The following is a 23,007-nucleotide window of genomic DNA, read 5'->3' on the forward strand; positions in this document are numbered from 1 at the left end:
TTCGGAATTCAGATTTATTGATTTCCACCATACTGACTTTAAAAATGGTATGAAGCTGACTGCAAGAAAGGGAATCGGTGATTTTAAGTTAAAATTAAGCTAATGGTGAAAGTACATCACCTCTGGCTTCAGTCACCACATCACCTCCGATTGAATCGAGATTTGTGTGTGTGAACAAAGTTCCAGAACTCTGAAATCCAGGGCTGCTGCAGGCCTCTCCGGCAATGTCCTTCACTTTGGGTCAGTCTCCTGGGCCAGAGGTGAAAGTGCTTTCAAAAATACTGCCATTTGCCCAGCACAGTGTCTTTGATTGCATCCACATATTGAGTTGGAACCCAGTACACCCAGTAGTAAGAGGCTTCCGTGGGGCCCAACTGAAACGCCTGGAAGGGAAAAAGGAAAACCAAGCCAACTTCAGAGGCGGGTGACCAAGCAGGCAGAACCACACACACGGGGAGAGGGCTGGGAAGTGGATTCATTCAAAAGGGAAGAAAACAAAATGCAATTGTGCACAGGGGGACACTCTCCTAACATGTTTAAAAACCAGGAAAAGAAAAGGGGGGTGGGGCTCAGCATGGCCAACCCCAAGGCAGTGGCTTGCAAACGTGCGTGTGCATCAGAACCATCTGGAAGGCTCCCGAGAACTGACCGCAGGCTGCACCCCTGGGAGTTTTGGTTTGGGGCAGGGCCTGAGTAACTTCCAATAAGCTCCCAGGTAATCCAACACTGCTCAAGACCAGTTTGAGAACTGCTGCCCTAGAAAACCTGACACCATGCACAAGGAGAGTGGTGGGCACGTTGAGAGAGCGCTAGCGGAGACAATAACACCCCAGCAACAACTACACATCCATCAGGAAGGGGATGCGGGATCCCGAGTGGTGTAAGCTATTCATATAAACACTGGCGTGCTTTACAGAGGTATGAGCTGGTCCTTGTGCATCTAGAGTTCATATGACTGAACATGATGTCGAACGAAAAAAACCAAGTTGCAGAACAGCACACACCATGATGTCCTTTATGAAAACCGGAAAAAAAAATACTCAATCTTGTCCGTCGACATATACATAAAAGAACTGTAGATGGAAAGACACACAGGTGTGATGATGGGAATGGGGGAAGGGGAAGACAATGGGGACATCATTGCTGTTGGCAGAATTTATTTTTTATTTGAAGAAAAGATTTAAACCAAGTTACAAAGGATTTACAATTGTTCTCAGTGATGGGGGGATGGATGGCTTGTGGTATTCCCTTTCCTTTCCTGTACTGTTAGAAACTCATCTCCAAAAGAAGAGCACAGCCACATTTCTCTAATTGTGAACTGTGACACATTTATCTAGCTAGAGAAATGGCATGTGCTTCAAGAGGGAAGTAAATACTTTTCATCAGCACAAAAATGCTACTTAGCAGTGTTTAGAAGGAGGAGTGACTAGAACCACCCTCTGCCAGCAATGACTCCCTAGGGAAATGAACACTTTTCTGAGGACTAACTCATTACCATGCACACTAAGTCCTGAAGAGATGTCCAGGGTGGTGGGCTCAACTTGTCTGTAATCCCTACCATCGGGCCGCCTGAAATCTGAGGCTGCAAACCCTACAGAGTCAAAATGCTCACACAAATACTTCAAACACAAAAATGCCACCATTAAAACAGAAAAATAATGAAGGCAAATCAAACCTGTCTGCAGTCATGTAGACTGCAGTGAAGCAGGGTGAAGGGCCACGGATGGGCCTGAAAGAAGCCCCAGTGATGTTGTGGCCACTTTCAGGAAGGACAGGAACTTGCAGCCTAGAGTCCCAACCACAGCCCTGCACTAGCACCACCATACATGGCAGGCACAGGGACAGGCTGGCTCTCTAGCTGATTTCTCCCTTTAACAAGGAGATCTTCTGACAGATCCCTCTGCCATGGAATTCGCAACACCACCCGCTGGTCAAACCACTGAACTGCTCCTTCTCCTTGGGACGGAGTGCACCACTATCCATAGACGCTGAAAAAACCTCCCTCCTCACAGAAGAGGGCAAATGGTCCTGCCCTCACACCACTGCTAGCTCAGGTCAAGTCCCTGTCATAGCAACTTCAGAGTTTAGGCAGTTAAACTTCCTGTATAAAGTGGCCCCTCGATCTAGCATACTTGAGGCTGAGTTCAATATTCAGCACTGAAAAGTTACCAAAAAAAAAAAAAAAAAAGGGGGGGGTGTGGGGGGACCCCTTCAAATAGTGCTGGAAAAGGGAGCCTGGTCTACACTGCTTGCTCTGCAGACCTGGGGAGTGGCTCCAGACACACTGCCTGGAAGCACAGCCTGGGCCCTGCGGAGAGCCTGGCCCTGCATCGGACACCACGAGGGTGACACCTAGACGCCTCAACACCAAGGCCAGGGGGTGCTCTCTTTTTTAAAATCAAGAAAAATTTAAAAATGAAATCCACAACCCATTCCTCCTCTTCGTATTTATTTTCCTGGTCTAAAAACAAAATATGACAAATGAGAGGGAGGTACAGGAGAAGTCTAACAGCACAGGAGAAACGCGCCCCTCCAGCTGTGGCATGGGGGTGGGGGGTAGGGGGGCAGCTGCAAAACAGAACTGAGAAGAGGGTCATGGGTCAAGTTCTTAGTGACAAGAAAACACAAGAGTCTTAACACAGTCCTTAGAAGACAATGTTTTTTCTTCAATAGCAAAGCTCAGTTGAAATCCACCCCCTGCTAGAGAAGGCAGAACCGGCACCTAGCTGGGGGCCAGGTCAGGCCACTTACCATCATGTGGTAGTCCTCGTGTCCTTCAATAGGTTCACTGACCACATTTTTAATGGAGCCCATGGGCAGTTTCTCAGTTCGCTCTAGGTTGAGAGGGACGACAGTGGTTATTCAAAGGCCCCCCAGTTCCTCGGCTGCAGCAGTCCCTCCCTCATCAAGGCTACAGGATCTACAGTAAACGGCTCATGGCACCAGGCCCTTGAGGGACCACGGGGCAGCATCTTTAAATAGTGCCCCTACATCCCTGCTTGGCAGCTGGGAACTTTCTTTCCTACTGGGGACTGAACTCTGGGGTGCACTCCTACTAAGCTCTATCACCAGCCCATTTGATTTTTTGAGACGGGGTCTTGCTGAGTCGCCCGGGTGGCCTGGAATTTGTCATCCTCCTGCCTCAGCCTCCCGAGTGGCTGGTATTTCAGGCACGTGCCACCACTCCCAGCTAGGAGACTTGGAATTTCGCAGGAGCAAATGGGGAACAGGATTGGGAATGATGACAAAAGTTTCTGAGAGCAGAAATAGATCTTCCCTGGCGATAGTTTTCAAAGTCTGATGGTTTTTTAAATAAATACCAAGAAACTCCTTTATACCCTCACGGCCCAAGCTCAGCATCGGCTGAGATCCTGGGCGCCTGGCATAGGAGTTAAGAGGCCAAGGACAGAGGAGCAGCAGTGTTCCCGGGGCTCTCACAGGAGGGAGGAGTGCTCCAGCTGTAAGGCCACCTTCCACACCAGGCCCTGCCGAGCATTCTCCCTGTGCACACATCAGGTGTTCTACAACCTGGCGTGAATGACGACTGAAACAACACTGATGACACGGGCTGAAGACGCTAAGAAAGAGGTGGCGGACAGGGTGCCTGGAGTGAGATGAGCCTGCTGGGCAGGAGCCCCGTGCAGCAGGGTGGGTGTGAGGCAGGGGCAGGCATTCCCAGCAAGCTGAATCAAGGAGAGAAGGACCCATGGCAGCCTTGGCAGAAAGAAAAATCTGGAAAGGTAGAATGTGAAAATAGGCAAGCGGCCTGACTAGCAATTTACAGACAGGGTTCTGGCCTTGTTGCTGACCACACTGGGGGCCCTGCCTCTGAAAAATGGGGATCAGGGGCAAGGAACCCAAAGATGTTCTCTTGGGCTTCGACTTTCTAGGTCTCTAAACCAGTGGTGAAGATTGAAACTTTCTAAAACAGCTTTCACCTTGAAATGTCTGGAGATTTCACATAAAAATATGGATTTCTGGCTTCTCTTGAAACCTTCAGAGATTGGACCTGCTGGTCCCCCGTTCCAGGGTGATGGCAACTAAACTAGACGAGAGCGCCACAAACAGGGCTCAGGGCTCCTGGAGCTGCGGGTGCTTCCTGCTCTGCTGTGCCCGAGTCCATCAGCTCGGCTTCCTCCTACACAAGCAGCAAGGAGAGCACAAAAGCCTGGGGGGGCCGCTTACTTAGCAAAGCACCCCACGGACAGGGATGGACAGGGAGGGTCGTCCATAGCAGCTTCTGGCTGGTGGAAAGACAATGCCAGTGGCTAGCAGCCAGCTCCCAGCACAAGCTGTCCTCCTCCAAGTACTGCCACTAATAACAGGACTCCTGGGCCAGTGGGAAGGGCATCTGCTCCCTGGGCTGCTGAGGCACACTGACCCCAAGGTCTGGGTGGGAGTAAGGTCTCAGCTTCGGCCAAGTCTGGATGGCACCAGGGCTGGTGAGGAAGGAAGCTCTCATTAGCTCGGAAGCTGCTTCGAGAGCTCTGCCCTCAAGCCAAAGCAAGAAGGCGGCCACTGAAAACCTCCAACTTAAGGACGGGCAATTCTTAGTAAAGTCTGTCCACGTGGTTACTATGCATCTCCTACACCACTTCATAACACAAAGATATTCCTTGAGGGCCCAGCGAGCTTGGAGAGACTCAGGCCTCACCAGACCGTGCTGCACCTACCCTCCTGCACATTACTCTCTTCCTGGATCCACCTTGGCAACTGCCTTCAAGTGGGCTGCCCACAAGCCAAGGGAGAAGTCTGGCAAGAGGCAGGAGGTCTATGCGCTCCAGCAAATGAATGCAATGATGGAGAACCAAGCGAGATCACCCGCAAAGCCAACACAGGCAGGCAGCTGGCCGCTGATGAGGAGGATGGGGGCAGGAAAGAGTGGTCTAGTGAAGGGCTTGAAGGCCCTTGGAGAAACCAGGGAGCCCCTCCAAATTTGCAAAGCTTGCTCTGACCAGGCAGTTGAGCTGCATGTGAAATGAAGACTATAAGAAGTTACCATAAAATGTTAGAAAACTCAAGCGCTTTTGGCATTTCAATCTGCTCATTTTAAGAACCAGCACAGAATTGAAAATAAGAAACTTATTTCTGTGTTCTAGAATGTTCTAGATGATAAAAATCTCACTCCCCGCCACCCTTGTCCCAAGTTTTATTTTCTATAAAACTTTGGTCCCATTTTAGTGGAGTCATAACAAATGGCCTGTCCCTGAAACCAATTAGCCTCAGATAATGGGACCCCTATACTTCTCTTTAGCATTTACCTCGCACACTGAATACCTACAGTGCTGGCCAGAAACAGGTGAATTGTTCGGTTCCCTCCGGGAATCTAACGGGGGACAGACAAGTCAGAGAGTAATGAGTGCTCTGGGGACATGAGGAACAGAAGCGGCAGCAGTTCATTTGGAGGGGATGGGAGCTATCAGGGAGGCTTCATTAGGAGGGGGCACTGCGGCAGGGCCTCTGAAGAGTTCATTAACGACAGGAAGGGCACAGCATGAGCAAAGCGGAGGAAGTCAGCCGAGACACACAGGGACAACAGGGCACGCAGAGCAGGCAATAAATCTATACTGGGGCTCACTGTGAAGAACACGCAGCACTGGGTTCAGGCATTTGAACTTGGTGTTAAGGGGCCAAAGGTGTTTTGAATGTAGGAGCCAGTGACAAAAGGAGTATATGACTGGGGGAGCTGGGGTGGTGGCTCAGCGGTAGAGCGCCCGCCTAGCATGTGAGAGGCCCTGGGTTCCATCCTCAGCACCACATAAAAATAATGGTAATGTGTCCAACTACAACTAAAAAATAAGTAAAAACAAAACAAAAAAAGAGTACACAACGTGGACAGGACAGAAGATGACGGCCGAGCAGGGAGGTGACAGACTTGCTCTTAACACAACTTGAGAGGTGTTAATAGCCCTGACACACACACACACACACACGCATGGTGGCCAAGAAAGGGACACAGACGTTACAGAATGTAACCAACAAGACTTTGTAACCACTAAGGGAAGGGAGAGCGAGCATGGTCCAAGACACTCCCCAGGAAACAGCAAGGGTGACCCAGATACTGCGCACAGCAGGGCGGAGGGCACCCGGGCGGGGGGACTCAGGCAGCAGTCAGGAAAACCTCACCTAGCACAGGTCTACTGACCTACAGGGACCAGGCAGGCGACATAATGAGCAAGCTGGCTACACGGGGAGAGGAGCACGGCCCACTGCGAACCACTACTCAGTTCTAGCTCCTCGGTGCCATGGGAAGGCAGGCCCCAATCTTTTGATTTTTTTTTTTCCCCAAGAGAAGCCCCTCAAAAATCAGATTAAGTAAAATCTCCTGATTTTTGCAAATTGTGTTTAAGTAAGCCCATAAAGCCCTTTACGGAGACCAGCACTTGGCCCTGGGCCACATGTTCTGGACCTCTGGTTCTCTGTGCAAGGAGCCAATGTTCAACAGGTCGGCTCTGGTATCAGACTGCACAGGAGCAAAAAGGGTCCAAACAAGACATGAGCATCTAAAAGCAAATTCAAAAGCCAGAAGCACACAAAGCAGTGAGGCGAGAGGTTCCAACGAGGAGCGGCAGCCCTCAGAACCAGTGCTGCTGGGCGGCAGAGGCAGGCGTGGGCTGGGAGGAGGCTGAGAACCAACTTACCTTTAGTGCCAATCCACAGCTGGTCTTGTTCGAGCTTAAAGGTGAGTCTCACTTTTCCTCCAGACTTGTTATACATGCCGGACAAGGGTACCGTTGGCAGGCGCTCCTGGAGGCACGACGACATGGTGAGAGGGGCAGGGACAATTGGACAGAGAAAAGAAGGGACAGGACGTGAGGAAACAATTACAAGACTCTCTGAAGGTGGGACTGGTTCCTTTCCAGATGGTCACAAAGAAGTCGGGCTTACCTGGGCCCCCTTGACAGACGGCATGACGTCTTCAGGTTTCCCTTTATCCAGCACCTTCCTGTGTTGCTACAACACAAGCCAGAAGACACTGTCACGTGACATAGCTGTTTACAATTTAATCACATTGCTCTGTATCAAAATGGGATGAAGAAAGTCTTAACATTTTTGTGCAAAAGCCTTTAATGTTTGCAGACCATGATCCCTTGACACAGCGGAGCAGTGCTGTCCTTAGGAGTTGCTGTGATGAGGGAATCTTCCACACCTGTGTTGGCCATCAGTCAATATGAGGCTATTAAGCACTTAAAATGTGGCTAGTAAGACTGAGAACTGCCAGGTGTATGCTCCTAGCTACCAGGAAGGCTGAAGCAGAAGGATTACAAGTTCAAAGCTAGCCTAGGCGACTGAGCAAGATCCTGTCTCAAAATTTAAAAAAGGGTGTAATTCAGTAGTAAAGTGCCCCTGGGTTCAATCCCTGGTACTGCAATAATTAAACAGAAACAAGACTGAAGAACTGAATACTTAATTTAATTATTTAATCAGCTCAATGTAGCTATAATATCCAATGAACTTCTGGAGCCAAGAGGATTTCCAGATTGCTCAATCAAATGTTCTACTCCCTTTCTTTGCAAAAAGTCACCAATGAAAGGATTAAACACCTTGATAAAGCTGCAAAGGGTGTTGCTCTTCTGGCAGGTAGAAAATGTCAGCAATCTCTGTCAACTTCAACTCCCAAAGAGAACTTCAAGATGCTGGTAATCAACCTAACTGCTGAGAAGGGACCCCCAGCCCATCGAAGACGTCTTCCCTACTGCCCCATCCTTAACCCCAGCCTCAAAGAAAACTTGAGGAATTACATTTCCAAGCAGAAACACTGACTACTTTGACACTAAGAAGTCTCAAACCTCACTCCCACCCAACGCTGAGGAGGTGAGGCAGCTCATAGGGGTTCGAATCCATGGCCCCTACAGCTCTCAAGTCTCATCTTTTCTCCAACTGTGGCTTTCCAGGTCAATGCTTGGTAAAGCTGGCACTAGGGGACAAGGAATGGACAGAGGGTAAAAATTTGGTCAAATGTAAGCACCAGGAACCATGAGCCAGCTCACTTACTCACTGACATGCAGAACCTGTGGCAGGAATGAATGCCACACTGCCAGCAAAGAGTCACCCTGCACATCAGCTCCAGATACCTGAACGTGTCCATAAAAAGCTGAAGGGACTGGATCCCTTATTAGGCCATGTCATACCTCATAATAACTGGCATCACTCAAACAAAGTGGCACAGGTGGGAAGCATAATTACGAGTCATGCCTTACAAGCACCTTTTGAAGAATCCTTCCTGCACTGTGGAGAACGGTTCTAAGCCTGTTAAACTACCACCAGTCACTTAAAACCTGTATTTACAAGGCATGTTATGCTCTAAGGGTGTGACCAGTGAGAATGCTCACTCAGATCTGTTCATACATGTGACAGGGAAGGTGGGAAAAGAGAACACATTACAGGATATTATGACCCCTTATGTGGAGAGTGAAAAAACCTTCAAATAAACACCTTTTGGATGGTAATATAGGTCTATGATCCCTTATCTAAAATCCTAAGGATGGGTAGGAGAATAGCTCAGTGGTAAAGTATGTACAGGGCCCCAGGTTTAATCCCCAGCACCAAAAAGCAAAACCAACACAAAACTTCCTATACACAGATATTTTAGACTTTAAGAGTTTCAGGGCGGGGGTTATGGCTCCGTGGCAGAGCACTTGCCTAGCATGTGTAAAGCACTGGGTTCAAACCTCAGCACCACATAAAAATAAACAAAATAAAGACATTGTGTCCATGTGCTAAAAGAAAAAAAAGTTTCAGAAAATATACTTTCAAAATTATATAATATCCTCTATGGGGCCTGGGGGAGCCACTTGTCACCAGTATGTTAATATTTCTAGAGCAAAATATGAATATTCACACTCTAATCAGGTTTTGCTGCATATTTATAAAAGCACTCCTGGTTTTCAGAACCCTTTTGAAAACTTGAAAGCACACAAAAGGGATTACGGATTTCTAACACAAAATTGGGTTTCCTAATGTTGGCCATATATCTTAGTACCTATTATCACTAAAACTGGTATCAGTCCAAGTTGCTCTCCTCTGCTTAGGACACAGATTAAAATGAGAACACCTGTTTTCTGTACAAGGAAGCTATTCAGCAACAAGTGGGATTCACTGGGTAATAAGATCACGAACAATGATTTTTCCTAAACTGTTCCCTTTACAGTAAAATAATCTCACTTTTCCTAAAAACAAAAAAAGAATTTGAAGCTGGCATAGTGGTACATGCCTGTAATCCTAGCCACTCAGGAGGCTGAAGAAGGAGAACTGCAAATTTGAGGCCAGCCTGGGCAACTTAGCTAGATCCCATTTCAAAACAAAATTTTTCAGAAGGGCTGATGATGTAGCTCAGTAATAGAGCACTTGCCAACCCCACTACAGCAACCAAAAAAATAAAATAAAATAATTAAGTAAAAATAAAAGGAATTTTAATGGCTACAATGATTACAAAACAAAGTTGGATCTCTTCTATCCAAACGAGCAACGGAGAAAAGTCAGGTCCTCATTTCATGGTTCAGGAGGACAAAAAATAAATAAATAAAAAAGTGTCATTATCTTCCTATTCAGCTTCATTCGAGTTCCTGAAATGGTCAGTCTCAGAGGAACTCTGAAATTGGTTGATTTCCATGCCTCTTCAGAATTACACTTGTTGACTTGAGAAAAGCCACAAACAAAAACTCAAATGTAACCACTTTTCAAAATGGAGGCTTAATACTAGTACTGACATTTTTTTTCTTTTTGCACTCAGCCAGATAGAGAAGCCCACATCTAATTTCTTTTCATATCTGGTCTGAAGCCTCCCTGTTCAAAGGCCTTATCCTAAAGTAGGTAGACTTGAGACACACTGACCCGCCAGACGAGACAAAGTTGCAAATCTCAGGTAGCTGTCACCTCCACTCTGCTGCACCCAACTGCTGCCATAAATTTCCATCAGGGGCCCTGTCCAAAAAGGAGCTTATTCTAGGGAGAACATCATCAACCAAGGCTGCAGAGGACAAAGCCTCTCATTTCTCAGGACCAACAAGCACAAGATGGACTCACTTTCTGCCTACAGAGAGGCTCCTTCTTGTTCTCTTCGGCCTTGGCGTCCTGCTGTGCGGCATCTTTGGGTGTGTTTACTGCTAAGACATCATTTATCGTAGAGCCAACCACCATGATCTTGGCTCCACTGGTCACTTTTATTTCTCTCAACGTCTTATCTTCAGGGACAAGTCCCTTATACATGACCTTCTGCATGGCAGGCGGGAGACCTTGGGAAAAGGTAGAGGGCAAAGAATGAAAGGAAAAAAAAAATGCACGGACCATACAGTACTTTGATGATGGAGCAGGAAGTGAACAGGGGCTCCATCATCATCTGTTTTGTGAACCTGGGTAATTCACATCTGAGCCTCAAATTCCAGAACTTTCTAACAGAGATGAAAGTAGATCTTTCTGCATAGATTTGTTATAAGGATTAAGAGACAGGACAAATGTAGAACATTCAGCATAGTGCCTGTTTTTGTTCAATGAATTGCTCAATGAATTTTAGCTATCACAGGCTGGGGTTGTGGCTCAGTGGTAGAGCACTTGCCTAGCATGTGTGAGGCACTGGGTTCAATCCTCAGCCCCGTATAAATAAATAAAATAAAAGGTACTGTGTCCATCTGCAACTAAAAAAAAATTTTCTTAGCTATTGCTGTTTCCAAATTGTGCAACATCCAATCACTCAAATATTCAAGGAGGGTTCACAGGTGTCAGCAATATAGAAGTCAATAAGGACAAAGTTACTGCTTTTACCCAGCTTATAGGCCACAGAGAGAAAAAAGAGCATCATTTCAAATGGCCAAGAACTATAAATGAAAAAAAAATAAGTGTAAATGAGAGAAAATGAATACATATGAGTACCTGTGAAGGGTCAGCAAGACAGCCACCAGCAGTATTTCCTAACCTTTCCTTGTGAAAGTTGGAATCTAAGATGATATGCTAAAAAAATAAGCTCCTGGCCGAATCCCAAACCCAATGAATCAGAATCTCCCGGGGAAGGGCCGAGGTGCTGTGAAGTTAACGAGTGCCTCAGGTGATTTTTACTAGCGACACTACAGACTTAAAGAGTCGGAGCTGGGTTGGAATCTCGGCTGGGCCACTCGCTAGCTCTGAGATGGAGGGTCTCATCTGCCCATTATTAACCAGATGAGGAGGAATGCAAGCACTGACTTGGGAGGACCGAGGGGGCCGATGCACAGAGGGCAGCGAGCACAATGTCTAGTGCAGCGTAAGCACTGGAGGCTAAAGGGGGGTGGGGTGGAGGGAGCGGGCTGTCAGCGCCGAGATTACCTGTGATCGAGTGGATCTTCTGCTTCAGCTCGGAGCCCGTGCTGTCCAGAGGCACCCTCACGTCGTGCTTGGTCTTGTTCCAGATGATCTTCAGGTCCACCAGCTCCCTGCCCGCGCCGCCACCCGCGTCCTCGCCGTTGCTGACCGAGGCCTGCGCCACGGGGTCCCCAGGGGGCTGGGCCGGGGCCGGCTGCAGACTGCCTCGCGCGTCGCAGGAATCCTCGGCCGCCGCCGCCCCCGCCGCGGCCTCGGCCTCCATGCAGTTGAGGGGCCGCGCGGGCGCCTCGGTGGCCACGGTCTCGGCCTCCGTGTCCATGCCAGGCTCCTCCATGCCTGCAAGGGGGTTAGGGGGTGGGCGCTCGCCGCCGACTGGGCCTGGAACCCGACTCTGGCCGGGCGCCGCCGCTTCACCGCTCCCGAAACACGCTCCTCCCTCCGGGTCCAGGCCGCATCCCCGCCCCGCCCGCGAGCGCCCGCAGCCTGGGTCCCAGCCCCGCGCCGGCCACCCCCTCCGCACTCACCATCCGGGGCTCCGGCCGCCGCCATGATGATTGTGTACAACACCCACCGCTCCCGCAGAGGCCGCTGGGAAGAAGCGAGCTGGCTGAGATTGGCCCCCGCAGCAGCCCCTAATCTCGCTCAGCCTGGCCGGAAACAGGTGGAGGTTTCTATGGAGACCCGCCTCCTCCGCTTCCCTGGTCCAGCCCCTGCCACGCTTTAGCTTTCCCGAGCCTTGTGTGGGGGCGGGGGGCGGGTCCGGGAAATCGCCCGCTCGCTGGGTTCCGCCCCCTCGTGGTCGAGTTTGGCAGCTGCCGTCTAGGGGGCGTGTTTTCAAAGTAGGGGCCTGCGCCTTTAAGGGGCGGGGCTGCGCTCTCTGTGGCAGAGGGAGATTGGCTGGGAGGAGTCCCCGGAAGTGACGCACTAAGAAGCCCACGTGTGCGAGTCTAGCCCACATGGCGACGCTCCTGAAGAGACTGCTTCGGTTCCGGACACCCCCGGCGGCCTTGGGCCGCTCGGTGGGACGGCATGAAGCCAGCCTGGGCATCGATCCCGGGACTGCGGTTCGAGTGCGGTTCGCTCCCAGCCCGACAGGTAACCTCGGCGGACGTGACGCTGCAGGCCGCGGCCCACCTTCCCGTCCCCGTCCCCGCCCCCCCGAAGGTTCCTGAACAAATCCCTTCCGGTGGCGTCAGACGGGGGAGGGCAGCGCGACCCCATTTTACGGAGGCAGAAATTGAGGTCCCGGAGCGGAAAGGTTTCGCGTTTCCGGGAACATCTCTGCAACATCTCTATAGATCACTTTTTTCATGCATTCAGTGAACGCGTGTTGAGTATACACCGTGCCACGTCCTGGTCGTCGGGATGGTGGTCACTGAAAATGAAGTCTGTGTTCTAGTGGCCACTTATAAAAAGTGACTCTGGAGTCACAGGGGCCATGCGGGAAACAGAGCAGAGTAGGAAGCTGAGGTTAGGGTGAGATGCTCAAGAAGGCCTTGCTCAGGAGAGAACGTGTGAGCTGAGAACCGAGAACCAAGGGGTCTTCCTATGTGAAGCTCATGGGAAAACCTGGGCAGAGGAAATGGGAGGTGCAAAAGCCCCGCGGTTGGGAGCGTTGAGAGCTTTGCAAGCCAGCGAAGCACAGATCCATTGTGTAACCTGCTGGAGACCCACTTGTCTCCAACCTCCTGTCAACCCACTACCACACCAGTTCCCAACATTCTTTCTCACCAAGGCTACCTTCTGCCCGCTCTGCTTTGCGCTTGGCAAGCCTTTTATTCCATACCCCGCAGCTAGCAGATAAGCATCTTTGTGGCCAAGTTCCAGGTGCACGTGACAGCTTTCTATGCACACTGTATCCTATATAGAGAGCAGTGTTTCTCAAATCATCCATGGTGGAAGCAGTGGTTTTTAATTTTCAGTTGTGTTTTTACAATATAACTTCACAATTATATTGTAAAAATCAATATAAATGAAGTACTAGGAAAACGGAAGATCTGAAAACATAGGACATAGAAGCCCATTTATTTTTTTCAGTACAACAGACAAAATTTACTCTATTAAATTGCTATACAAAAAAATAGTTGCTACATGTTTCGAAACCTTTACTCTTTCTATGCTAGTCTGTTGTGAGCTGGCAACAGTTATAGTGTATCAGCACTAGACTGTGCGCCTTGCTTTTAGGAGTACTTAACGGTAGAGTGCCAAGTCCTAGGATTGTCTGGATCCAAATTTCTCTCTCTGCCAATTCCTAGATGTGTAACTTAGGCAAATTACTTAACATCGCTGAGCCTCAGTTTTGCTGTCAAGTAGAACTAATAATAGTACTTGCCTTGGATTTGCGCCAATGTAGCTGAGCCACTTAGTAAGGTCTAATCTTATAAAAGACATTTAACGAACAGTACCCTCTGTTATGATCATTATAATTCCCATTTCCCTGAAGATTTGCAGGAAGAGCTCATTTGTATAGGAAAGCTGTTGACTACAAACAGATAAAAGAATCATCAAGCAGCATAGATTACTGTGCTAGCTAAAAATTAATTGAAGGAATATTTCAGCAGCAAGCATTTAGATATCACAGCAACCTTGTAATAAAGTGGTTTTTTTTTTTTTGATACTGTAGGTACCACTACCACAGGGATATTCTACCACCAAGCTACAACCCGCCCCCCAGCTCTTTATCTGTTTATTTATTTAGTCTTGCTAATTGCTAAGGCTGGCCTCTAATTTTCAATCCTCCTTCTTCAACCTCCAGAGAGACTGGGATTACAAATGTGTGCCACCACGGCTGGCCTATTTTTTTTGTTTTTAATCCCTCTAGCAGATACGGAAATTAAAGCTCAAAAAATTTAAGTAGAGTGCCCAAAGGGTAGCAACTGGTAAGTGATAGATGCGGAATTTCAATCCAGGTAAATGTGATGTCAGAGGCCTTGTTTTTAACTATGAGGACTGTGTCTTTCATGTTCCTAGTACCCAGTGCCATTGAACACCACTGGTTTTGTGGTGGCAAAGGTCACACATAGAGTCCATGTTGAAACAGGAGGAAAACTGTGCTCCCTCAGATACCTGGAAATGTAGATGAGCTTACTGTAGAGACTCAGGTCTCTGGACTAGACCAAAGAAAGTAAGGGGAGGGGAGATGACAGCCGTAGGAAAACTTAAATTTAAGTTCTCAGTGAAGAATGATGAAAAAGTAAGTGTGTAAACTCTGGGGGCTGGGGTTGGCGCTCAGTGGTAGAGCCATTGCCTAGCACATGTGAGGCCCTGGTTTGAACCTCAGCACCACATAAAGATAAATATAAAGGTATTGTATCCATCTACAACTACAAAAAATATATATATTTTTAAAAAAAGTTTAAACTCTGGTGCAGGAAAATATTGTGGAGTCAAATTTTGTTTTGGTTAGTATTTAAAGCTAGTGCTCAAGTATACAAAATTAACTTATAAGGTGTGCATAGAGTATATATGCAAAATAGGATTTTAAAGTATTTTCTGGAGGGGGAGTAACTGAGAATTTAACCCAGAAGCAGTTTATCGCCAAGGCTGACCTTGAACTTGAGATTCTCATGTCTCAGCCTCTCAAGCCACTGAGATTACAGATATATATCACTGCACCAGCTATAGAATTTTAAATTTGTTATTCACTTGTAATTAACTTGGTCTTCCAAAGGAGACCAAGGCATAAGTTAAATGCCTGTGTGATGCGGTCTACCTCTCCTTGAGGGAAATGTGTCCTTGAGGCAAATATCAAAGTAGAGTGGTGAATACATTTAGGGACAATTGGAGCATTTTTACAAAATGACAGGCTCCAGAACATGGATGATCTTCCATTTCCAAGATGAGAACTTAAATGAGTCCACCACCCAGTCCTCTTTTGTGACAGTCTGACTGTCTGGTTGTTGGTCAGGGAGATGGGACAGGCAGAGCCATATTTGGTCTTTTTTTTTTTTTTAAAGAGAGAGGAGAGGGAGAGAGAATTTTTAATATTTATTTTTTAGCTCTCGGCGGACACAACATCTTTGTTGATATGTGGTGCTGAGGATCGAACCCGGGCTACACGCATGCCAGGCGAGTGCGCTACCGCTTGAGCCACATCCCCAGCCCCATATTTGGTCTTTAATTCATTGAGACATTCGGTCACAAGAAGAACTTGTTTGCCCCTCAGATGAGACTTGTGATTTCGTTTTCCCTGACTTGTCTGAATTGTTCTTTTCCACTAGGCTTCTTGCACCTGGGTGGCCTCCGCACTGCCCTGTACAACTACATCTTTGCCAAGAAGCATCAGGGGAGCTTCATCCTGAGGCTGGAAGACACGGATCAGAGCCGCCTTGTGCCTGGGGCAGCAGAGAATATTGAGGACATGCTGGAGTGGGCAGGTGAGGCTGGCAGGGAGAGGACCATCTTCAAGGAAGGAATAGGGAGCAGGAAAAGGAGTCTGTAGATCTTCTCATGGTGGAGAATGGAAAAAAGGTACATTTATGCTACCTGAGGTGGCATTTGCCACCTGGAAAGATGCCAGGGCTCCTAAAGCAAGCTCCAAGGCTGTTTGAGACTCCTGTTCTTATCTCAGAATCTCAAGTCCATTCCCTACCAGGCCAGGCAAGACTCCCAGGCGAGTGGGAACTGGGGAGCTGGGCCTGTGGTGAGCAGAGGAAGCAGGCGTCTTCCAAAAGAGGCAGTGCCTCTGAGCTGCAGCTCCTGGTCCCATGGGAATGTGGCCCAGCTTGTCCAGTCCTCTGGTTCCAAGAGGGACAGAAGTGCACTTTATTTATTTTTCATTTTTATTTTATGAATACTTCCCATTGTTAAGTCTGAGCTCAGACTTTTTTTTTTTTTAAACACATTATATGAGCCAAACAAAATATGTGCAGTCTCTGAAGTTGATCCTGTGGAAAGTTTAATTCTGAGGACAGCTAAGCTCAGGGAAAACAAGGAGGAGTATGTTGTGTTTCCCAGGTCAAAACAACCCTGCAAACCTCTGCTAGGGACAGGTATGACTGGTCAAAGTTAACGACCCTAAGGGAAAATACCAAGATTGTTTTGAGATGTGTGCTCTCATCTCGTGTAAATCATTCACTAGACTCTGAGTTTCTAAAGGGCAGAAATCATTTTTATTTATAGATTCTAATATAGGTTTTAGCACATATTCCTTTGAGGCTCATTGAATAAAGGAATGTATTTAGTAAGATCACTCATTGTGATCCATGTTCCAGTCCAGGTGCTGGGGACATTAGATAAAGACCCTGGGGACATTAGGTAAAGACCCGGTGCTCATGGAGAAGGGACAGACTCATCAGCTCATTCCTGTTGCCCTGATGTTAAGTGATGATAAGAGGTGTGGAGAAGGGTTGGGGACTTGGGTGAGGAGTGCTTTTCAGTGGGGTAGTCTCTTCTGAGGAGGAGTCATTGGCGTGGAGACTTGAATGAAATAGGGGCCAGTCCTGGAATCACCTGAGGGAAACTGCTCAAAGCCCAGGGAATCAGTCTCAAAGTTCCCAGGAAAGGAAGTGCGGGGTGGATCTGAGAAGTGGCCAGGAGGCCAGCGTGGCCTCAGGGCAGTGAACAAAGCAGGGCCACTGGAGATCTGGGGACAGGGGTTGCCTGGAGCTAAAGCAAAGCTGAGGTGAGAACCTCATGGAGCTCCTGCCATGTGTCCAGGTGTTGTGCTGGGCACGAGGGGTAGAGTGATGAGCAGGCTGATGGTCCCTGGCTCCTGGAGCTCCTGGTGCAGCCTGATGGGTGGGTGAGGTCTGAGCCCCTCAGCGGAGCACACACACCCGCACGGTTCTCAGGGCAGAGAGCAGGTCCCCAGGATGGCTGATGTCTAGAGCTCCTCACTTTGGGTGTCATTTTTTTTTTTAACTGACATATAATTCACATAACTTGAAATTCACCCTTTCGAAGTGCACAATTCGGTGGTTTTTAGTATATTCCCCTTGTTGTACAGCTGTCACCACTAGTCCTAGAACATTTTCATTATCTGGAAAAGAAACTGCTGTCTCTTAACAGTTACTCTTCATTCCACTTCCCCTACCCCACCAGCAACTGCTAATCTACTTTCTCTTCCTATGGATTTGCCTCCTTCAGACATTGCATGTAAATCAGTAGGTTTGAGCCCAGTCCCATCCACCTGCAGTGTTTATGTTAGCGTGAAGTGCCACAGGGCAACCGGTGACTTTATCTTCCTAATTCCTTTGAAGGCTCTTTGAGGGCAGAGTCTTCCTTGTGTTCTCCAATCCTTGTGTTCTCTCTGCAGGAACCATTTACAGTTGTCTATCCTATATGACCTGAGGAGGTAGGATGCTAGGTTAGGTGGGCCTGCCGAGAATAACTTAGATTTGATTATAGCAAAAATTGAAACTATCCTACTGTAAGCCTCAGGAAATAATGCCAAGAGTTAATAAATGGGATGGCATCAAGTTAAAAAGCTTCTGCACAGCAAAGGAGACAATTGAGAATGTGAAGAGAGAACCTACAGAATGGGAGAGATGAGTTCTGCTCATCTGACACAGGATGAATATCTAGAATATATAGAGAGAACTCAAAATTCTTTTTTTTTTAAGATAGAGTGAGAGAGGAGAGAGAGAGAGAGAAAATTTTTTTTAACAGAGAGTGAGAGAGGAGAGAGAGAATTTTTTTTAAAGAGAAAATGAGAGAGGAGAGAGAGAGAGAGAATTTTTTTTTAATATTTATTTTTTTGTTAGTTCTCGGCAGACACAACATCTTTGTTGGTATGTGGTGCTGAGGATCGAACCCGGGCCGCACGCATGCCAGGTGAGCGCGCTACCACTTGAGCCACATCCCCAGCCTGAGAACTCAAAATTCTTAACGCCAAAAAACCCAAATAATGCAGTTAATAAGTGGGCAAATTAAGCAGACACTTCTCAAAGAAACACAAATGGCCAACAAATATGTGAAAAAAAAATGTTCGACATCATTAGCAGTTAGGGAAGTGAGGATCAAAACTGCATTGAGATTTCTTCTCATATCAGTCAGAATGGCAGCCCTCAAGAATACAAACAATAGCTGGACTTGGTGGCACACACCTGTAATCCCAGCACTCTGGAGCCTGAGGTAGGAGGATCACAAGTTTGAGGCCAGCCTCAGCAACTTAGCAAGGCCCTAAGCAATTTAGCAAGAACCTGTCTCAAAATAAAAAAAGTCTGGGGGTGTGTCTCAATGATTAAGCACCCTTGAGTTCAATTCCTAATGCCTCCCCACCCCGCTGCCCCCACACCAAAAAAGAATACCATAATAAATGCTGGAGAGGATGTGGAGAAAAAGGAGCACTTCTACACTGTTGATGGGATTGTAAATTAGAACAACCCTTTATAGAAATGAGTATAGATGTTTCTCAAAAGATTGGGTATGAAACCACCATCTGACCTAGCTTCTCCAATCCTCAGTATTTATTCTAAACAATTAAAGTCATCATACTAAAGTGACATATGCATACCCACGTTTGTCGCTGCACAGTTCACAATGGCCAAACTATGGAACTAGCCTGGGTGTCCATTAGATGATAAATGGATAAAGAAAATGTGACATGTATACACAGTGGAGTTTTTTTCAGCCATAATGAAAAATAGAAGTATGTCATCTGCAGGAAAATGGATGGAACTGAGACCATTGTATTAAGTGAAATAAACCAAACTCAGAAGGTCAAGAGTTGTGTTTTCTCTCATATGTGAAAGCTAGACAGAAAAAAGGAAAAGGTGTGTGTGGGGGGGGGTGTCTCATGATCATTAAAGGAAAGGAACAAGGGGTAGGAGATGGGGAGGGAGGGTAGACATGTGGGGAGTGATATGGGCCAAATTGTTGTATCGTGTGCATGTACATCTATGTAGCAGGAAATCCCATCGTTAAGTACAAGTATAATGCACAATAAAAAAGTGGGGGAAAAGAATGGGGGTTTGGGGCCTACTAGCCTGAGTTTGTAGCTGGTGATGCCCCTTATCTTTGACCATTTAATGTACCATGCCACCTCTGGGCCTCTGTTTCTTCCTGACAGGATGGGATATCAGCATCTACCTGGGAGGGACATCAAGGCTTCAGGGAGGTCACATAACATAATGAAACCTGCAGAGAGCTTGGCACCCTAGCACTCACACAGCAACACTCTCTGCAATCCCTGTCACAACTAGTGAGTGGCGCAGCCAGGATTCCATCTGAGCCTGACAGGCGTGTCTTGAACTTTGCTTACTTCTCCTCAGTCCGCTCGCTGTTCCAGGCCTGGGCTGGTTTCCTCCCTCATCAGGGCAGTGGTGGATGGAGAGATGGGCAGTGGAGGGCCCATTCCCTCCTTGTTTGACTCCTCACTCCACCAGACTGTGGCCTCTAACGCTCAACCTCTCTGTCTTTCCCTTTTCATCTGGAAAAGGGAAATTAGGATAGTATTGACCTTGTGACCTTCTGAGGCCTGAAAGGTTTAGCGTGCAAAGCGCCTGTGATAGCTCCTGGGAGTGAGCACTGTGTGCCTCTTGGGTGTTATTTGATAGTGATTCCTTACCTGTGTTCCAGGCATCCCCCCTGATGAGAGCCCCCGCCGGGGAGGTCCTGCGGGGCCCTACCAGCAATCTCAGCGTTTGGCACTGTATGCCCAGGCCACAGAAGCGCTGCTGAAGACAGGAGCTGCCTATCCCTGTTTCTGCTCTCCACAGCGGCTGGAACTCCTGAAGAAGGAGGCCCTGAGGAGCCATCAAACGCCCCGGTGAGGCCACAGCCTATTTCCGATGCCTCCCCAGACTTGGGTGTGTTTGTCATTTGTTGCTGCATAACCGGTTACCTCCAGCTTTAGTTGCCTCTTGGTTTCTATGGGTCAGGCGTCTGAGCACCACTGAGCCAGGTTCTTCGGCTCAGGGTTTAGCTCAGGGCTGCAGTTGGGTCTGAGGCAGGCCTGAAGTTATCCCAGGGCTTGGTCCAGGAGGATCTGCTTCCATCCTCTCTCCCTGGCTGTTGGTAGGCCTCAGATCTTCACTGCCTGCTGTCTAGATTCAACCCTCAGTCCAGGCAGCTTGCCATTTCCTCAACAGCAGGGAGAAGAGGGGAATAGTTGATACGGTGGCAAACAGGAGTGTCTGCCTCTTGTGTCATCTCAGTTTTCCACACAACGTCTACTATTATTCCCATTCTAGGATGATGAGATAGCTTAAGGAGGTAAGTGACTTGCCCAGTGTCATGCATCTATCAGAGACAAAGGTAGGACCACGTCCAGCAGCATTTCTCTTAACTGTCATGCTGTTCTGTTCCCCAACAGGTATGACAATCGGTGCCGGAATCTGAGCCAGGAGCAGGTGGCCCAGAAACTGGCCAAGGATCCCAAGCCTGCTATCCGCTTCCGCCTGGAGGAGGAGGCACCAGCCTTCCAGGACCTAGTATATGGCTGGAGTCGGCATGAAGTGGCCAGCGTGGAGGGGGACCCAGTCATCCTGAAGAGTGATGGCTTCCCCACGTACCACCTGGCCTGTGTGGTGGACGACCACCACATGGGCATCAGCCATGTGCTGCGAGGCTCCGAGTGGCTCGTCTCCACCTCCAAGCACCTGCTTCTCTACCAGGCCCTGGGCTGGCGGCCACCACACTTTGCCCACCTGCCCCTGCTGCTCAACAGGGATGGCAGCAAGCTGTCCAAGAGGCAAGGGGACATTTTCCTGGAGCATTTTGCTGCTGCTGGCTTTCTGCCTGAAGCCTTGCTCGATATCATCACCAACTGTGGCTCGGGGTTTGCAGGTACCCACTCAACAGAGCAGTCAGGGAGGCGGAGTGTAACACTGAGGAACAGGGCCCTTGGTCCAGGCAGACCTGGTCATCAGTCCCAACTTTGCCACCTACTAGCCACGTGATCTTGGACATGTTCATTTTTTTTTTTTTTTTTTAATATTTATTTGTTAGTTCTCAGCGGACACAACATCTTTGTTTGTATGTGGTGCTGAGGATCAAACCCGGGCCGCACGCATGCCAGGCAAGCGTGCTACCACTTGAGCCACATCCCCAGCCCACGTTCATTTTTATATTCAACAATATTCAACAAATATTTATTGAGCCAGACAGCTCGTAGAGTGCTGGGGCTCTAGAGAATCACCACAGTAGGCCTAGTTCCTGTTCTTACAGAGCTTAAAGTACCATTTGCCTCATCTGTACAGTGGGGATAAATATTTGCCTCAGGGTTATGTTAGAATTCAACTGAGCTCATGAACACAAGGCTACCAGCTCAGAGCCTGCTGTATAATAAGCCCCAAAATTTTAACTCCCATGATTATTGCTATTATACAAGCATATACTTTAACCACAATACTAACATTACTACAAATTCAGTTTATTCTGAGCTGAGTCCTTAAACTTGGCCCAGAATTTAGAACCCAGATCTTGTAGAATCAAGCATCAAATAGAATGACTTCTTAAGGCAGAGATTTCTGGAAATGTGGCCAGAGCAGTCTGCTCATGATTTATTCTGCTTTTACTTCATTTAACTCTTAAAATATACTTGGGGACTAATCCCTCTGTCAAGCTCAGAGAGGTTGAGTAACTTGCCAGAGTTACACAGCTAGTGAGGGATCTAGCACTTGAGTCTTTTCCATGTCCGTTATGCCTACTGACGCATAGGAAGGAGCAGCTATTTATGTGAATCAGCTTCAGGCACTGCAGTTCTGAACAGTGGTTGCATTCTGGAACCAAGTTTGGTTCCGGGCATCAGTATATTTTACAGTCAAATTGGAATCTGGTACAGCCAGGCAGTGGGCACACTGTTCTTGCATCTGGTGTCTTCTAGGGTAACAAGGATTGATTTTGCCTACTTTCAGACTTGTATTTACCTTACTGACAGAAAGAACCCTTTCTGAAAATGAGAGGCTCATCTGGGCCTTAATATCTAGAATTCAGATCCCTGGGGTTGGAGTGGAAAGGGGAGTCCAGAGTTCTCGTGTTCAGAAGTGGAAGGAGGTCAGGCGTGATGGTGTGCACCTCTAATTCCAACTACTTGGAAGAGTGGGGCAGAAGGATCACAAGTTCAGGGACAGCTGGACACCATAGCAAGATTCTGTCCCCTTCTCCCCCACAAAAGAAAGTGGAAGGAGGACAGGAGGGAGGAAGTTGAGCCACTGGACGGGCCTCACTTGCAGAAAACCAAATGGGCAGGACCCTGCCGGAGCTGATAGCACAGTTCGACCTGACTCGGATCACCTGCCACTCGGCCCTGCTGGACCTGGAGAAGCTCCCAGAATTCAACAGGTGAGTAGGGACCATGAAGATCTGGTAGGAAAGGGCCTTGTAGCTCACAGTGGAAGGTAAAGTGGGCTCTGGAGTCCCATGCACCTGATTGTGACTTTTGGCTCTAGTGTCTAATGCTGAGTGGTCATAGCAAGTCACTCCTCAGGCCTGCATTTTATCTTCTTTACTCTAGGGCTAATGCCCATCATATGTGATTGTTGTAAGAATTAAGTGTTGCGTGAACTCCTGGCACACAGAAAGTGCTCAGTAAGTGGGTGGGGCTGATTTTATCATTGCTGTTGTTTCTAGACACCCCTTGCATGGATTCTGTTATGACCCAAAGCCTGGAGGGGAACGTCTTCATTTAGAATCTACCCATCCTCTGGGCTGGGGATGTGGCTCAAGCGGTAGTGCGCTTGCCTGGCATGCGTGCGGCCCGGGTTCGATCCTCAGCACCACATACAAACAAAGATGTTGTGTCCACCGAAAACTAAAAAAGAAATAATA

The 23,007-nt window shown here is 48.0% G+C and overlaps 2 protein-coding genes across 10 annotated transcripts in view; one reads left to right on the forward strand and one right to left on the reverse strand.

Annotated features, from left to right (window-relative positions):
• On the reverse strand, nucleotides 1-11,998 carry Ubfd1 (ubiquitin family domain containing 1). 3 transcript variants are annotated; one of them, XM_078024211.1, is made up of 8 exons: nucleotides 11,820-11,998; nucleotides 11,299-11,631; nucleotides 10,027-10,235; nucleotides 6,889-6,954; nucleotides 6,642-6,747; nucleotides 5,262-5,326; nucleotides 2,752-2,834; nucleotides 1-383 (listed from the first exon to the last, which is right to left on the reverse strand). In XM_078024211.1, the coding sequence occupies exons 1-7, from the start codon at nucleotides 11,842-11,844 to the stop codon at nucleotides 2,754-2,756; spliced, it is 885 nt and encodes a 294-aa protein (XP_077880337.1). In that variant the 5' UTR covers nucleotides 11,845-11,998; the 3' UTR covers nucleotides 1-383; nucleotides 2,752-2,753. The 3 variants fall into 3 exon arrangements, 2 of the variants coding, with proteins under 2 accessions (XP_077880337.1, XP_077880336.1); XR_013426991.1 differs by having other exon boundaries at nucleotides 236-383; nucleotides 5,282-5,326; XM_078024210.1 differs by lacking the exon at nucleotides 5,262-5,326.
• Nucleotides 11,053-23,007, forward strand: part of Ears2 (glutamyl-tRNA synthetase 2, mitochondrial) — a 22,274-nt gene continuing 10,319 nt past the window's right edge. The window contains exons 1-6 of one of the 7 annotated variants that reach the window (XM_078024209.1): nucleotides 12,493-14,174; nucleotides 15,516-15,671; nucleotides 18,000-18,069; nucleotides 19,816-20,005; nucleotides 20,552-21,024; nucleotides 22,413-22,521. In XM_078024209.1, coding sequence (XP_077880335.1) covers nucleotides 18,063-18,069; nucleotides 19,816-20,005; nucleotides 20,552-21,024; nucleotides 22,413-22,521 — 779 coding nt within the window. In that variant the 5' untranslated portion in view covers nucleotides 12,493-14,174; nucleotides 15,516-15,671; nucleotides 18,000-18,062. Of the gene's footprint in view, nucleotides 11,237-12,086; nucleotides 12,391-12,492; nucleotides 14,175-14,196; nucleotides 15,364-15,515; nucleotides 15,672-17,999; nucleotides 18,070-19,815; nucleotides 20,006-20,551; nucleotides 21,025-22,412; nucleotides 22,522-23,007 lie in introns of those variants that run through there. The other 6 variants (XM_078024207.1, XM_078024206.1, XM_078024204.1 and 3 more) reach the window with 6 other exon arrangements.

The sequence above is a fragment of the Ictidomys tridecemlineatus genome, chromosome 10, assembly GCF_052094955.1.
Source record: "Ictidomys tridecemlineatus isolate mIctTri1 chromosome 10, mIctTri1.hap1, whole genome shotgun sequence".
NCBI classification, from domain to species: Eukaryota; Metazoa; Chordata; class Mammalia; order Rodentia; family Sciuridae; genus Ictidomys; species Ictidomys tridecemlineatus.